The 17,838-nt window shown below is 39.4% G+C and overlaps 1 protein-coding gene across 5 annotated transcripts in view; it reads right to left on the bottom strand.

Annotated features, from left to right (window-relative positions):
- Positions 1 to 17,838, bottom strand: part of ARFGEF3 (ARFGEF family member 3) — an 84,447-nt gene that overhangs the window by 9,125 nt on the left and 57,484 nt on the right. For all 5 annotated transcript variants that reach the window (XM_027631313.1, XM_027631336.1, XM_027631306.1 and 2 more), the window contains 12 exons: positions 17,036 to 17,186; positions 16,133 to 16,447; positions 14,411 to 14,544; positions 12,711 to 12,856; positions 10,949 to 11,128; positions 10,423 to 10,567; positions 8,548 to 8,670; positions 5,607 to 5,710; positions 4,124 to 4,268; positions 1,724 to 1,852; positions 1,014 to 1,190; positions 342 to 456 (listed from right to left, as the gene is read on the bottom strand). In XM_027631313.1, the coding sequence (XP_027487114.1) occupies positions 342 to 456; positions 1,014 to 1,190; positions 1,724 to 1,852; positions 4,124 to 4,268; positions 5,607 to 5,710; positions 8,548 to 8,670; positions 10,423 to 10,567; positions 10,949 to 11,128; positions 12,711 to 12,856; positions 14,411 to 14,544; positions 16,133 to 16,447; positions 17,036 to 17,186 (1,864 nt within the window). The remainder of the gene's footprint in view (positions 1 to 341; positions 457 to 1,013; positions 1,191 to 1,723; positions 1,853 to 4,123; positions 4,269 to 5,606; positions 5,711 to 8,547; positions 8,671 to 10,422; positions 10,568 to 10,948; positions 11,129 to 12,710; positions 12,857 to 14,410; positions 14,545 to 16,132; positions 16,448 to 17,035; positions 17,187 to 17,838) is intronic.

The raw sequence follows: 17,838 nt of genomic DNA, 5'->3' as shown, positions 1-17,838 counted from the left end.
TGAAGACTGTGAAAGATACTAATTACCTCTAAAGATGTGTGAATTCCAATGGAAAAACCCTTGAGTATTTTTGTTAAGGATCAATTAACTAGATATAAAGTAATGTCCAAGAGCTTTTTATGGGAATCATACATACAGTAATGCCTAAAATCACAGGTTCTGAAGTACACTGAAAACAGCAAGAACAGGCTAGTAAGTCTAAAATTCATTATTCAAATAACAAGAATTTAGATATATTGTGGAAGTCTTTTGAGATGTTGACCAACTTAATCAGTCCACAAGTTCTTCAAAGACACAGACATCTTTTTTTGAATATGCTAAGAGTGAACAGATGGGGTTACCTGATACAAGAGCAGCCAACTCTGGAAATAATCTCTGTTGGTTCGGCTACACAGGCTACCAGCAACTTGAAAAGATCTTTCAGCATAGTATTGATCATATTTTCATAACCAATATCTATAAGGAAAAGACACAGACTGTTTTTAACATCATTGCCTTTTCATTATAATTAGAGATACACAGTCTTGCTACACTTAAATGCTATTCAGAGAATTTGCAAAAACAAATTCTTTTTACGCAGCTCTTGAAACATGCGTTGCATCAAGTTGAAATAAGACAATTCCTTTTGATGTTAACAATATAAAATATCTGGACTTATGTGGTAGAGGAGAAATTCTCTTAGATTCTGTTTCTGATGTTCTAGTTCTTCATGATCAAAGTATTTGTATCTTCTTTTGGAAAGTATACTAAAGACTATAATGATTTAATTTTGAAGATAGCCCTGCTCTGAGCAGGAAGCTTCCATAAACTTCCATAAGTCCCTTACAATTTTTTCCCTGTAATTTCCCATAATCCTATAAAGAATGAAAAATAAAAAATCCTAAACAGAAAATTTTAACCCTCCTCCTTCTCTTATTTTATGCTTGAGCAACCAAAAAAGCAAAGAAACCATCTCCACAAGTAGCGATCAGTAACATGTCACTGATGACAGATGTGACAGTACAATGACATACCTGAGTGTATGAAATTTTGAATGTGCTCCACTACAAGTTCACAGGAGAGGCCAATGGCATGCTTGAAATTAGCAGATGCTACATCCCAGTAAGAATGATCACCATGGCTGCGATGGAGCCAAAGAGACATCGTAGGAAGAAGAAGATGTACTACTGCGTAAATGCCAAATCCTGGTCCTTAAAATAAACATAATGATGGTTGTATATTTTTGCTTACAAAGCCTCCATGCTCAGTAAATTTGCTAAGTTGTTCCAAGCTGAGACCTGGGGTAATGCTAAAGAAAGGAAGTTCTGAAACTTTTTTGTGGAATGAGAGTGGTAAGAGTTTTGGATCTAGTTGAGAGGTACTACATGAACATTTAGCCAACAGTCTCTCCCAGAAGGTCTGCAGGATTATGTAATTTTCTCTTTCCATTTCCTAGACACCAAGCAAACATTTTCTGTAGCTAGGACATCGATAGAGTACCGCACCTCTCTATTTGTGCAATGAATTTAAGAATATGCTCAATATATTCTTACAAGACGACTTTTGTCAACAGAACAATGTAGTAACTGGAACAACAAATCCACTCTAAAAAAATCCCTTTCTATGAGAGAATGTCTCTGTGTAGCTTTAGCATGAGTAGCACACTTTACAGAAGGGGTTTAGGATTCTAAAAGGTTTGGGTCAGGACTCCACTAGCTCACGTTTTGTCAAGCCCTTTCATTACCAGGTGTCTTGGCAACGTCCCTCAGCAGTTCAAAGAGCAGATCCAAAGTAGGAGGCTGGTGTTGACGGGGACAGTTGGATATGGCAGTTGTTAATTCTTCCAGCAGAATAATCCAGACATTGATAAGGCCTACAAGTAAAGAAAGGAAGATTAAAAATCATGGGCGAGATACTGCATTGACTACAGGTGAAACTTGCCCTCAAAGTGATGGAAACAAATTAATTAACTTAAAGATCGTGGGTTCTTGCGTATCCACTGTTGCTGTGTAATGGTTGTAGGTAATAGCCATTTTTGAAATGACAGTCTCCTTTTCCCACTCCTTTTATTACGTTTGTGTTTTGTGCCATCCTTCCTCCTCCACATACATCTTATTCTGGTCTTAGTTTACTTCTCCCTATAATCCAGCCTCTTTAACCTTGTGTAAAATGTCCCATAAAAAGTATATAAGTAAAACCCCATCTCATTATCATTGCAAATGCTGCCCAGAGGAGATTGTACTCATTTAGGTTATGCTTTTAAGTAAGGCTCCTGAGGTGACTAGCCATAATTTAACTGTCTCTATTTGGTACCCAAAACTGAACAGTAAAATGTCTCATAAGGGATCATCAGGCTGCCTCACATTATCTTTAGCTCTTAAGAGATCACAGAGCTGGACAATTGCCAGAACAGCAATTAGGATACAGGTGAGTTGGCAAACATGTATCCCCTGAAAGATTATGGGATACAACTAATTTTCAATACAATTTTGAAGATGGCTAGGAACTGCTGCCCTTTAATTTTTCACAGATCACTTAAGTACTTGCTAGTTCCCCATCATATCACGAACAACTAGAAGGATCTTACATATTACACTCCTGCCAATGTATGCTGTTATTCTTAAGTCGAGAAGCCTATGAGTTTATTAGGCTAAAAGGGATTTTACCTTGGTTCACTAATAAGCCCACATTCTCTGCCACCGGTAGCTATGCTGATGTAGTCTGTGTCTGCATGACACTTGCTGGTATCAAATACATTATGAAAATACACTGCAAATATGGCAGAGTAGGTTAAGACATTTTGCCCCATCCTGGTAGTGACTTCGAACACTAGAGCACCAGATGAAGCACTGCCTCCTGTCTTTGTAAAGTCAGTTTGCCTAGCAATGTTCTAACACCATTACCATCTAAATAACAAATTGGGTGACAGTTTTAGTGCTTAACTCTGACAAAAATCAAATCAGAAGGTTTCTGTGCTGTGGGATGGCCTTTCTATTCACAGGAAGACACTGATAGACAGAACCACTCCAGAACAGTAGGCAAAGTGTGTTCACCTGAGGTGGGGAGACCCTAGGCCGAGTCTCAAATCTGACTCAAAGCAGAGGCTTCAATGACTTGGGTTTCCCACATCCCAGTTAAATATTCTGAAATTCCTAGAGTGGAAAAAACCAAACCAAAGCCAAACCCAAACACAGAAAGAAGAAAGTAAAATGTTGTTTTGTGAAAAAATAGGACTTGTGATTTTCTGTTTTCAGAGAGCACCTTTCCTCTCCTTTATCCAGGGTAGCAGTGGAACAGGACAATCCATGTGATGGAAGAGTCTAGATAAAAGTAGGTACCAAGGGCCCCTCCGGTGAGGCACATGAATGACATGCACTGGAGTTAGCCTGCTTTCTGACAGGTTGGAGCTGATTCTTCACAGAAAAAGTCTCTTTGGAACAGCTCAATAGTTCAGATATTCGAAAGTGACTGTATTGCTGTGAAAGCCTCCTGAGTTCAGAAGCCGTAAGGCTGCATTCCTCTACCACTTGGCTCTGCACAGATCTATTTCATCAAACACCTGATTAATCCACAACCTATATAAACCACACAAATAATCAGGAGACAAATGTTGCTTGTTTTTTCTGGAGGTCATGGAGCTTTATATGGACTTCAGAAATTCACTGTTTATTTCAACAGACCACAGGACATAAGTCTGAAAACATTTAAACCATTATTCCTTATATTTCTAGACTGTAACTAAATACTGATATTTTTTTCTGTTGAGGCAGGCCTGCCAATACCAACCTTAAAAGGCTTTCACTCATTTACTTCAGCTGTGATCTAGAAAGTTTTTTTTGTGTTAGGTCTCAGAAATATACACTGGTTGTATTATGAATATCAGGATAATCAAAATAATTATTTGTTAAAATATTGTTGTCTTACCCTAGCAGACGGGTTGTATTTTTCTTATATACAAACTATATCTTTACATAAAGAAGATGATGTGATCTGAACTTCAAAGCTCTGTGTGTGCACATGTGTATGTGTAGACAACAGGGAGACAAAGGATGAAGTTTTTGCTTTCAGCAGTTGGCAAAATTTACAGCAACATGTGGAAGAAGTAATTGATTAATTCTGCACTTACTGCTTTCAATACACTTACCAGTGTCGTCATCAAAGTCAGAAAGGATGCATTCAATACCATCCTCACTGCTGGCTGACTGTTCCTGCGCTCTTCGGGGCAAGTTAACCAGCCGACCACTGAGGAAGATGGGTTTCAAGGGCATTTTATAGATTTTGGCTAACAACTTGGGGAGGGTAGTGGAGAGGAGATAGAGAAAAAAAAAGAGAAGATAAGTATATATAGAAAAGTTTGTAAAAGCTATCACATACAACACAAGTATGCAAAATAAAATAAAAGCTACGAAAACACAATTAGAGTCCAGAAGTCTTCTGTTCATTGACAAGTAAAGGGTTGAGGGTGAAAGAGAGGGAAAGCAGCAATTTAAATAACACATTTCTGAAAAGGAAGTGTGCTTTCTTCTCACTTGTAAAGGGCAAATGTTACAACTCACTGATTGCATCTGTGACCTATGAAGCTCCATTAGCTGTACACAAAATATGTTTAAGCTCTGAAGGACTAAGTAAATACTGATAAAAGGACCTGTACAGGTTTACTTCAGAGCTTCATTGCCTGGGTTGTTCATTACAAAACAAATACAAACTGCTGAATTGTGCTATAGCTGGGACTCTACCAGCATTTTATCAGGTCTTTCTAAAGTAAATAATGTATTTGCAATATATAAACAACATTTTTTTTCAATCATTCCTGTTCTTCTTCTACTGGTAAGTTAAAAGATATAAATGGCTGCTTCTTTCAAAGAGGAGAAAATATTTTCTTCTCGCTGTAGACTGAGGTTTGTAAGGATGAGGAATAGTGATGCGGTGCAAATAGTGTATAGACAGAACATACGTTAGGCATACACATAGATATTCACTAATTTTTTTCAGTAGGTACTGCAGGTACTACAGAAATACAAACAACTTTATAAAATCAGATAAAAATTGTCCAGGTAACCCAGGATAATAATATGTGCCGTGTGCAAGGAGACTAGAGGAAACACCCTAGCATTCCAATTGTTACAGATTTGCCCCAAGCTTCAGATAAGTTTTGATGGGACAGATAAAATGCTTCTGTGTTTCAGAGGGTGTAACCTGTTGCTCTTAAGATCTGAGAATTCTCAAGTTGTTGTTTGGGTTTTTGGGGGGATTTTGGTTTTATTTAGTTTTTGGTTTTGTTTTTTTTTTTTTTTGTCTTTCATTCCCAACACTGCTTACAATTACTGTTTAAACAAGAATGAATTTAGCTTTAAATATGTCACTACTAGGTTTTGATTGTTCACATTTTCCCACATGCTTCCCGGGTGTGTTTTTATATCATCGGTTTTCTCACCACTAATTGGCCTAAAAGGTATAATATTCCCTCAGATATAGCCACTGTCCATTTGGCAGTGCAGGATATTACCATCAGAGTCATCACAGACTTTGTTGGGTTCATGCAAATCATTTCATGACCGATGCAAAGCCCACAGGTTAGAACTGTTTCCTAGGCCAGGTTAATGCCTGTATAAGATTGGTCATCATACCTGAGAACATCTCCTGAGGTAATCAAGCGCAGGAAGGCACAAGTCTGTAGATGCAGATCCTGATCCTGGCATACAGTCACCCACCTCCTTACAATCTACTTCCCCTGGGGACAGGAAAGACAGTATTGGGAAGGATAGAAGAATATAAATAAACATAGAATTCTTTTTCCTTTTTCATTAGTTATGCCTTAATGTCTGAATAGAAGCCAGAAAACATCCTTTGTTTGATCATCTTAGATAACAACCACGTGATCCCCACAAAAACAACACAGTAATACTGGTCACAGTTTGTCCACAAACTTGTATATGAATAAATGTTTTAATAACCATATGCCTATTTAATAACTCTTTAGTGAAGTCCTTGGGAGTTCTAATAATCATACATTATATCTTATCTGCTATATTGACTCCACTTTCTTCCATGAGTGTTGTAATTACTTGCTCATATTATATTCTTATTATTTGCTCAATTATTATACTCATTTTTTTCTATTCATTTGCATCCCAGTGCCCTGGAAAACTTTTATATCACAAGTTCTTCCTTTTAGTTTATTTACTGCTTAAATACACCATTTTATATTTTGTGCTACTATATTTCCTTCTGCTATCTAAGTCAGGCATCAAAGTCTCACAGTTTGAACTGTATGATATATATCCTCAGGCTGTAGTGCCTCAATATTGCTAGTAATACCAACTCTATGACATCAGCAGACTCTTTCTTTCAGGTCAGCTTCATTAAGTGAATTTCATAAGCAGAGGAGTTCCAAGGCGTCCTGCTGCAGAGCTCCTCTCTGGACAACTCCATTCACTTCACCATTTTCCCTGTCTGCACAGTCTGTTTTCCTCCCCTGTCAGCCAGTGTTCTGCCCACCTTAGAATATTTGGCTTATAACTATTTTTCTGTTTTAGCCAAATACTTTCAATTCAGTGCCAAATTTGAAACTTTACTAAATGCCTATACATGTAAACATTCTGTTGTCTTAAGAGCTATTCCTCTCAGAAAAACCACAAGATAAATATGAAATGCTTTTATTAAGTCCTACTTTATTCTCCTTTCACTATATTTATTTGCTTTTTCTATGCCCTTAACGATTCCCTCCATAATGTATTTTAAAGTTTTGTCCACTATTAAGATCAGCCAAGTCAGCCAGTGAAGTTTGAATCCTTTACTTTTACATTAAAATGCACATAGTACATTCCACAAGTATTTTCCTTGCTGAAGTATCCCATAGTCCTACTACCTTTAATTAAAAAAAAATAAAAATTCTTGCTTTTGACATGTGACCACAAAGGGAATGAATCCAAAAAATCCGGTATCATGAACTGCCCAGAGACTTTGATCTTTTGAGCAGCAAAGGTATTTATTAGCAGTGCTGGGAGCAAGCCAGCTATTGCTGGAAAAACTTGCTCAACCGCTTCACACAAAATCAGTAGTTTTTATACAATTTTCGTACATGATTAAATGCATATTCAAGTAATTACAACATCTCAGCTCAGGCGGGGCTTGAGGCGGAGCTTCTCTTGGCCCTCAGTCTTGGGGATAGTTCTGTCCTTCTTCCCATGGGTCTGGGGGCTTAAACTCATCTTCCTCAGCCTGACCTCTCTTCTTTTCCATTGCTCTTGACCCACTCACTGAAGCTTGGAAAAAGCTTTGGCTCCTGGCCTGTTTCTTCTATTCAAATGTCTACCTTATCCTACTGCATCTTAATTTATTACCTCTAGGCCTATTACATGTTCTTTTACCATTCTCTTAAATTTTGGTCCAGTAAGTAGAACAGAACAAGCACAGATCATTTTGGATGTTAATAACTTGTTAGCAGGCCCAAATTTCTTAGTTAACTCTTTCGGGCCTGGCCTCCTGTTTCAGGGTCAAAATTATCTCATGTAACTAAGAAACCTAAAGAAATATAAGACAGGCTTTTGAACTCTCCAGAAGTCACGAGTTCCCTCTATTGGTATTGAATATGCAAGTTTATTTCTCTTTTGTAGTAATTATGGTTTGCCATCACAAGCTGAATTCTGCCCCCATTGAAATCAATGGTGAAATAGCTTAATACGACAAGAGTAACATTAAAGACTAGATTTGCTGCAGTTAGGTGCTTCATTTAAATCAAAGGGAGTTATTTACAGACATAAAAACCTCTGTGAATCAATATACATATAGAAACCAAAAGCTCCATTTTACCACTCATCAGAAGTTCTGTAATTTACATAACCAAAATATCCCATCATTGTCACAGTTCAATGAATAGTGTCGAATTCTAACGACCAGGGCGAGTGTGGGGGCACAATCACCCAGCATTTCCCTTTGTTCTGAATTTTGGCGAAGCAGCACAATTACTCTGTAGGGTCACCTTGACATGATGTTCTGGTCTCTGCTGCCCTCAGTAACACAACACAAAGCACAGGGACAGTGGAGTTAGTTACTATTCTTGGGACCTCACAGAAGGTTTGGCAGGTTTTCAGCAGTGCATATACCAAACTACTGCTGCTGAGGTGGGCAAGAGTAGAAAGGAGACGTGCCTTTCACCTCCAAACATACCCTATTCTGTAAAACATACCCTATTCTGTTGCAGACACTCCCTGGTGTCTCTGCACAATGCCAGGCCATTTCTGCAATATTCTAGGTTTTGAGTTTAGTTGTTATTTTATTATTTAAATGAATGTAAGCAAGTTCTGCTGCAAATTAAGATCAGACAAAGCAGACACTTAATTGTGAGATGCATCTTTGCTGCTATAAAAACTTGAAGAACTGAGAGTATTAAAAATGTTTGTCAAATAATCCCTTGGTTTTGATTTTATTTTTTTTAAGCATTGTGGACTCACATTCTTCATTGTCTCTTTTTTTTTCTACCATACTATGTATTACACAACTGAATTATCCTCTTCTGCAGTATCAAATTTGACATATCATGACTTAATAGGAAAGGAAAATATTTACCCAGTCCTTTGACAAACTTCATAAGGCACATAATATAACTGGTGGCAGCATTGGCAAAGACCTGGATGCTGTCCGTGTTTAGAAATGCTTCAAAGACATCAAACACTGGAGCCTGGCGTTTTCCTGTGGAAATAACGAGATGAGAACTCTTCCCCAATCCCCATAAAAATGATTTTCCAACCATTTTTCAACAAATAAATTGAATCTGTAGAATCTTTTCTATTCTGAGCAGAGACAGAAATGATCTTAAAAGTAAAACCTCCTGTTGCTCCTGAGGCAACTCATGTAGCCTTTCATAGAAGTGATACAGATTGCCTCCTTTGCCTAATCTACGACAAATACTAGCATATGCCTGTCCAAACGGTAAGAGTAGGTCTGAGCTCTTGAACTCGGCTCAGTAGCTAATACTTCTGTTTGGTGGAGGTTTATGTTTAGTTTCTAGTTTAGTTTTTGATAACTGCCAAGGTGACATCAATCACGCAGAAAACTATTCAGACTATACAGTAACAAAATAGCCTTGTTTTTCCCAAGTAGATTATCAGTCTTCAAAAGCTGTGTACACCTGCATTCAGCCATCAACTATAACAGATCTCAAAGACAAAGTTTAGGAAGAAAATCACATCCCTTACACATGACTTGTAACATTTAAAATGCCTTTGAATGGGGCAAAAGAACAGAATGTAATTATTTTCCCATATTATTCCGTTTCTACACAAGTGAACATCTCTGAGAAGGGTGCACATTCTTGCAGCACTAGCAATCTGAAAACCTTGCAATTAACTGCCTGGTCAAGCACTTGCCTAGATTATGACACTAAGTTACCCTAATGTTTGAGAGCACTAGAATTCACCCAATAAGGAAGACAGTCCACATGAGACATGCCGGTTGTATAGAGTCTGCTTTCCTTTCTCTAGCAGGACAGCGACCAGGGCTCAGCCAAGCTCAGTAAGCCTGCACTACTGCCTTGTTCAAAATTATTCACGTAGGTTTGTTGAGGTTCAACAAGGCCAAGTGCTGGGTCTTGCACTTTGGCCACAACAACCTCATGCAGCGCTACAGGCGGACACAGAGTGGCTGGAGAGCAGCCAGGCAGAGAGAGACCTGGGAGTTTGGATTGACAGGAAGCTGAACATGAGCCAGCAGTGTGCCCAGGTGGCCAAGAAGGCCAATGGCATCCTGGCCTGGATCAGGAACAGTGTGGCCAACAGGTCCAGGGAAGTGATTCTTCTCCTGTACTCAGCACCGGTGAGGCCACACCTGGAGTACTGTGTCCAGTTGTGGACCCCTCAGTTCAGGAAGGATATTGAGGTGCTGGAGCAGGTCCAGAGAAGAGCAACAAGGCTGGTGAAGGGACCTGAGCAGAAGTCTCTTCTCCCAGGCAACTATCAGTAAGACAAGAGGGCATGGTCTTAAGGTGTGCCAGGAGAGGTTTAGGTAGGATATTAGGAAGAAATTCTTTACAGAGAAGGTAATCAGGCATTGGAATGGGCTGCCCAGGGAGGTGGTGGATTCTCTGTCCCTGGAGGTTTTTAAGACAAGACTGGATGTGGCACTTAGTGCCGTGGTCTAGCAACCACAGTGGTAGTGGATCAAGGGTTGGACTTGATGATCTAGGAGGTCCCTTTCAACCCAACTGATTCTATGAAGCATTTCTTTCTCATTCTACTCATCTGTCACAATCTAGAGGACAAAAAGTCAGAACAATACCTCTGCTTTCCCCTTCCACTCCAACTAATAATTCAGATACGTGAATACAGTTCTGGAGTATTGCAGTGCCCACTGTTCAGTTAGAGCATTGAAATATATTGAGTTAGTTACTGTGTCCCCCAGGGAATCTAAAACACTTATGGAATAGTCAGTGCAGTAAGTCCTTACCCATAGAGTATTCCCCTACAAGGTACTCTTTAACCTCTGACTTGTTGCTGCTGTGCACTGTTTCCAGGGCACTGAACAGGGGTCTCCATCCCGATTGGATCTGGGTAGAACACATTTCCACCAACTCTCCTATAGAGGTGACCACCTGTAGACAGTGCAGGAGGGGTTAAAAGAACAAAACCAAAAACCAGAACCGATATATAGATGAATCTTCAGAAGGAATGCCAGTGCCTTCAAACAGATTCGTAGATTTCACTATGGCAGTCTAGATTAACTTATTATTTAAACTTCTTTAGATAATAGAAAAGCTTTATTTAATTGCTTTAAAGCCAGGTGTACTATCTCTGTGCTCTACCACAATGCTGGCTTAGGTAGGCAGAGCACTCTGAATTCCTTGAAGATGATTAAGGGACAGCATTTGAAGGGAATATGGGAAACACTCAGGTGGACCAAGTGCACTCCGGAAACCATTCTTCTTACAGGCATGGTAGGCCAGATACAGACACCCCAATCAGAACTGACTTGCCTGGTCTTGAACATCCTCATCACACAGCTCTAGTTGCATGATGCGCTCAAAGGGGCGGAAAAGCGCCTCATTAAAGTGGAAGTGAGAAGGCTCATTCCAGTCCATCAGCACTTCAGTGAGGATGTCGTGGATGAAGGAGACAGCCTTCCGAGACACATGCCTCTCCTTATGACAGGCAGCCTGCAGGGAAAGGAGAAGAATTAGAGTATGTGCAAGAGAAAACATTTGGTTTTAGTGAGACATTTTTAAGGGTGGGAAGCACTTCATGATGCTGAACCCTAAAAGTGGTTTCACCACTGATGTTACTAGGGACGCCACTACAATGAAAATGAGAGAGTACTGCCATGGAAACAGATCACTGAGACTCTGAGCTGCTGGGAGTTCCACAGATGCATAAAAGTTTATTAACAATTCAAAAAGTACAGAGTTAAAAATAAATAAATACTAAAACCCACAGAACAAAGCTCATGTGAAACATTGTCCTTTGTTTCTACTGTGTGACCATTTTTCCCTTCAAAAAGTTAGTTTCTGTAAATATTCACCATACCTATCTAGGCATGAACAAGTGCCACTTATTTGGCTATTTATGGAACTTAGAGGTTCTTGACACTTTTGGAAGAACTTTTGAAAAATTAAAGAGCAGTGAATCTGAATATAAAGTTACCATTTTGAGCAACTATGCAAGTTATCCTTTCTGTGATGTTACTTTTTACTGATAATGTCCTCATCTTCGCTGAAGTCAACCCAAAAGTCTGACCACTCCTGCACCTAAAAACATGGGTGGCACTTGAATTTAAAGTGGTGTGGGATCTTAAAAGACCTTAAAGGGTTCAAAACATGCAAAGTCTTCAAAGAGATCTCAGGTTGTTATACAAAGGCAAGTAGGACACTGGTTTTCAAGATAAAGGGCTGTAAAGTACACAACAAAAGTATTCTTTGTTATTTCTACTTTACTTAGAGGGATTCCATTGAGACTTCCTGATGTCTGATCTCTGTTGTAAGATGGTCCACATATTTTCTCAAGTCAATGAAAGAAAGTGCTATGGCAATTTACTGAACATCATCATGGCTAGGCTTCCCGAAGGAAGATTTAGGACAACTGAACAACTCATCTTAAGACTTCAGATAAGCATGCTCCCAACAGACCTGGGCAAATGACACCACATACTTCACCAACAGAAAGAAACGAAGTACAGCACATTTATTCATACCAACGATACAAATCAAAAAGCTCTGAGAAGTCAAGACACCAGCATTTCATCAGAAAGGATTGAAAATTTGACTGAGGAAATGTCATTTGTTACGACTGAAATCCATTTTGTGGCTGCTACTGGCATGCCACTGAGCAGTGTTCACAAGGAAGCAGAAGGAAAGGGAAAAAATGTCATAATCCTTCCATCTGGTTTTACGTAGGAAAAGAAACCTGCATCCTTTTATGGGAAGACTTGCAAGGTTGCAGATCTTGACTGGGAAAATAGGTAGATGGAGGAGTTACTTACAGCCTCTTGGTGTGGTTTGAGTTTTTTCACCAGACGCATTTTGCATTATATTGCAAAAATCCAACACCCTGTCCCTGGTCCTGCCCATTTCAGTTACTTAAAAGCACATTCCTTTGTGGCAGTATCAACTCAGTTTATACAATACCTAGCAGATTTCACAATGTTGAGAGTTGTTATACATTTTAAGAGCTATCAAGCCTTCTGCATCTTTTTCAGTTTTGCCATCTCTTGAACACATGCACATTTTTGTCCCCCATTCGTACCTCTACAAGGTGAGGTGCCACCAGGCTCCAGCAGCGCATGAGGTGGAGCAATGGGCGAGATTTACTCCTTACAATTCTGAGCATGGCATCACCAAGTCGGAACAAGTGAAGTGCACTTCTCCTGTCCTGGGTAGATTTTACTTCACCTACAAGAAAGTATAAGAAAATAAATGGAAGCTAAGCATCAGCTACTTCTCCATCTCTAAATGTCTAAATTGGAATTGAAATCAGGTTGAAAATTATTTATTAAGTCGGGGGGAGGTTTAAGGGGGAGATGAGAAAAAGTAAAAAAACAAAAAAACCCTCCAATGTAAAACACAGCCTATACCTATGTAAGTAAAAGAACATGAGATGGATCCATGTTTTAAGAACAACTTATTAAACATACTTTATTTTGACTTAAGTGATCACTCCCTTTTTTTTGCAAAAGACAAAGTCTTGGAGAAATACTGCAGGAAAGTCAAGCAAGTAGTTAAATAATTGATAGTAAGACCCAAAATGGTAGTTAGAAAACCCTTTGGTGACATCTACAGGAAAGAATATAAACTGCAAATTATTTAGTTGGAGTATTTAATTTTGTATTTCTTATCAAGCAAAGGATACAAAGAACAGAATGTGAGAAAAAGCTTTTTTGTTCCCCAGTCACTAATATTTGTTATTTGCTGTTGGAAGGGATTCATCTTCCATTGCTCCTACAACATTTGGAGAGATATTTCATCCCCTCATTAAAAATATACTGGTGCTTTTATCTCTAATGAAAGATATAATCAGGGGGCATACCTTAAAACAAAAAATTTTTTTAACATAAAAAATAGCACTTAATTGCTCTATCCTAATTTCAATTTCATTATTACTAACTACTGTGGATTGACTACTACACACATCACAAGAGGATAGCTATTTATTAAAACTAGTCATGAATGTTGAGGTCTGAAGACAAAGCAAGAGCAAAAAACCAATCAACCTGAAGTGTCATATTGGCAAATGACAAATAGCACTTCAGGGAAAGGGGAAACCGATTAAACTGGAGACATATATCAGATAAAATCCATGTCTGCTACAGGACAGAACAAAACCTGTATGACTAATGTAGCTTCTACAGGTACAGTATAAATTTTAGTGAAAGATCTTCCTTTGTGCCAAATCCTTCTGATCTATTTGAGACAGTGATGGAAACAACCATTTACAGGCTTTGTACTGTAAGATACATGCCCCATCCACTCTGTTGGGGAAGAGCAAGCAGGGCAAATCCCACTGCTTTATTTAACATTCCTCATTTGTGTGCTTTGTTCGCTATTACCCATCTTCTGAACACTTCTGAAGTTACCACACTGTCAAAGGTCTAACCTAAATCCACTCTCTTAGGTCCACATTCACCCAAGTTTTATACTGGACTAGGCTCCAAAGTGAAGTTGTGATTAAGTATCTGCGGATAATTAACACCCCCCAGAATGAAATGAATGTCCTCTGAAGTGTTTCAAAGCAGGTGTGAATGTGATCCCTGCCCGAAAAAAGTGCTCAGCCTTTTCTAAAGACTTTGAATTGTTCCTACAGAAAGATCTTATTAGACTAAATTCTGTGTTTTATTTATATCTTGAAATTTCAATTGGAAAAAATCAGAACTGTAAGAATACAAAGCAGTCCTGTAAGCAGTACAATTGTATATGAAACAGTTTGTAAGGGATCTTCAGGTGACTTACCTGGCATCGCTAGTGAGTAATCAACTGTATCTGTGACTGAATGGAAAAGCTGGGCCTGAGAAGCCTTCTTGAGCTGGTAAAGGAAGCCTGCCAATGCCGTCAAGTTTAACTTGTCAGCAGCATCTTCAAAGAGCCTATAAGTAAAAAACAGAATCTAACTGAAAAATTCATGAGATGCAGACTTAAATGTGTATGTAAGAGGAAAACTCTTTATCTGTTATGCCTGCTATGTGTTGCCTTTGGTGACACATTGGGTTATTGAGGTTTTTTCATTTATACAGTGCTACAGAAAGACTTTGATCCAGAAGCTTTATTAATTGGAGGCTTACTATGGGACCAACCAGAATCTTTTGAGATTCAACTATGGTACTGCAACAAAAAGTCACTTCTTCAAAGCAGTTCATGAACCACTAATAAAAAACCCAAACAGTTAAAACATGCCCAGTCCTCACAACATAGATCATCATAGGTTCACTGACTTTAGAATTACACCAGCTTACTCCATCTGAAGTCACAGAGCCTTACATGAAAAACTAATTCAAGTCTTAGACCTAAAGTTACTGTACCTGAATGGTTATTTTGGAACATTGTGCTGGTTTTGACTGGGGTAGAGTTAATTTTCTCACCGTGCCTAGTATGGGGTTATGTTTTCATTAAACTATAACAAATATAAGCCAGAATCCTTATTTTCAGCTGCAGTGAGCCCATAAGATTTACCCATTAAAATCTGCACACTTGAAGAGTAAACATGCTTACACAGGAGGTGGGTTCCACAGAGACTACAGTGAAATTTCACATGGTGCAGCCAGAAATTGACAAAAATATGATCTTCTGACATTGCTGTTCAAGAAAAACTTTCTATAGTCCCAGGAAACTGGGGATTGAGTCCTAATAAATGTTCACACTGAAGTAGAAGCATGGAAATCAAACCCGCCTCATTAAGATTACAGTACTGCTATTCTCTAATCCTCAGAACCAAGTTGTATTGTGAACTTCCTAAGTAAAAGATACTTCCTATGCCCAGAGTCAAACTTCTACAAGCAGTTTACGCATTATTTTTGGCTCTGAATTTACAAATAATGGCTTTCTATGGGCAGAGATCAAGATGTAAAATGTCAGCTGGAGAAAAAAGATAATTACAAGCCTGCAAACCCAGCAAATTTTCAACTCTAGCCTGGGTTGCTTAAAAAATAGCAGAAATAACGTAAAAGTCTGAGACACATATTAGTCAGCAGACCATGACGAAGGGACACCTAACCTAGCCACTCTGTGACCATGATTGGTGGCCCTTCCTCCTCTGGACACACTGGGGACGTCTGACAAACAGTCCTGACAGAATCAGCTCCTTTCTGACACAGTCTTGTCACTCAATCCCTTCCTGTCAGTACAAGACACGCACTTATTTTGTTTGCTTTACTGAATACAACAGATTAATTTACATGCAAGAAATAAATCCATCGCTCTCAGGATGCATTTGATTTATGTGGCATATTCACTGTTGTGCACAGACATACTCAGCTCAGTAATTGCAGGGCAGGTACTGCAGAGATGAAAAAAGCAGGTCTTTTAGAAACTGCTGGTTGTGACAAATATGCAGTCCTCTTGAGAAATTCAACTGAAGCAAGTGGCTGCAATGAACAAAGATTAGACCCACTGCAACACAAAAAGGGCCATTTTGGTACTGTTTTGGGAACAAGGATCCTGGTTCCTGACAGCTTTTACCTGTCAGCTTGCGTGGAGAGCGTGAGAACAGCCTTGGCAGCACTGGTCCCACACAGCAGACTGCCTCCACGGAATTCGAAAGCTCTGCCCTTACTGTTGTCCTTGATGAGATCCTGGATAGAAACGGGCTGAATAACAGGATGGCTGCTGAGGGTGGTCTCCTGCTCAGGGGTGAGTGCCTGAGGAGAGTCACCAGGCTCAGAGGCTGGGTGCAGCCCTCCAGGTGCCTGCTGTGACTGGGTGATGGTAAGGGAGGGTTGGGAAGCACCATCACTGAAGTGGGTGTGCTCCAGAGTGCTGATGTACTCGCACACCCTGAGAACAAACAGGAGAAGCAAAAGATTAATAAACACCCCAAAGCACCAACTCCTCCCCCCACTAATCACAGGCTCACTGAAGAAATGCTTGGGTCCGTACTCCAGAGTACTCTTGGCTACCACACAGCCTCGTAGGTGGGAGAAGCCAACTGACATGGAAACCTGCTGCCAGTTCGCAGGCACTGATTTCTACATTTGAACCAGATACAATGCACAGGATGTTTTCCTCAAACCATGAACAGACAATCTCTAACTCTCAGACCACACACAGATAACCTTTCTTCTTATATCCTTTGACCTCCCATGTGCCTAGATAGCTAACAGTTTGGTGGAGGTGCCTTAAAAGCCCATTTAGGTTCCTGGGTCTGGTACAGTTTTCTGATAGCTTTGAAGTTTCTAAGTATTGATTTTTGTCTCTGAATAGCGGTGGAAAACTGCATCATCTTATGTTTTAGAGGTGCTGGCAGTTAATTCAAACATTGTTTATACAGAACATCCGCAGAGTCTGTAAAGCCCTTTTTCTCAGACCCTTACTTTCGGGCAACACAGTATAAACTCTGGCTATTTTGTGAAAGCTGGTAAGTACCTGAACACATGAGGCCAACAGTCTTGATTGTGGCTTCCCATCTCCAGACCCACATTAAGGACTGCATCCATACACAAAACATGAGCAGTGTGCAAGCAGACTCCCTGCATTTTTCCCATCTGCTCCAGTTTCTGCTCCACTTTCTGTTTCACTGCAGCACAGAAAAAAAAATTAATTTCTCCAGTTTTTAAACAAACACTGGTGTGTATATAGAGTGATGGCAAAGTATTACAAACTGAAAGCTATAAAAGCCATGGATTTAGACAAAAAACAAACCAGAGAAACTAATTTCTTCCTAATAAATTTAAGGCAGTTTTAAAATTAAAATCCCTTTTGACTGATCCTATATACAAGAAAAAAACCCCAATGCTAGATTGACACTCTCCACCCCCAAATTCACATCTTGTTGCCCACAGAGCAGTTGCAGATAGCCAGTGATATTACATATTTCTCTTCAGAGACAGCTGGCTGGTTATTTACTTATTTTTAACAAAATCTTCTTTGCTATGGAAAAAAAAGCATTTGGAGATTTCATATCCATTCCCATACAAAAGTTTCACCAGAGAGTTTTTGTTAATGGATACTCTTTTCAAAGCAAAACTAATCTTGATCTGAGCATTTGGACCCATTTTTTTCTTGAGAATCCTTGAAAAGTTTAGTTTTCATGCTGCATTGGAAAAAATCAAATTTTGAAGTTTTGCAAGCTTACACAGAACAGATCTGTTGGCCTCTGGCCACTGCTGCTGCCTCCTCTTTGCTTCAGCATGGCCTGGCCAATGCACTGCAGCCATATCTAGCAGAGC

Source organism: Corapipo altera, unplaced genomic scaffold (assembly GCF_003945725.1).
Source record: "Corapipo altera isolate COAL_440 unplaced genomic scaffold, ASM394572v1 2b, whole genome shotgun sequence".
NCBI lineage: Eukaryota > Metazoa > Chordata > Aves > Passeriformes > Pipridae > Corapipo > Corapipo altera.
Note: the sequence above shows the minus strand (reverse complement) of the source record. Positions and strands in the feature narration are given on the sequence as shown.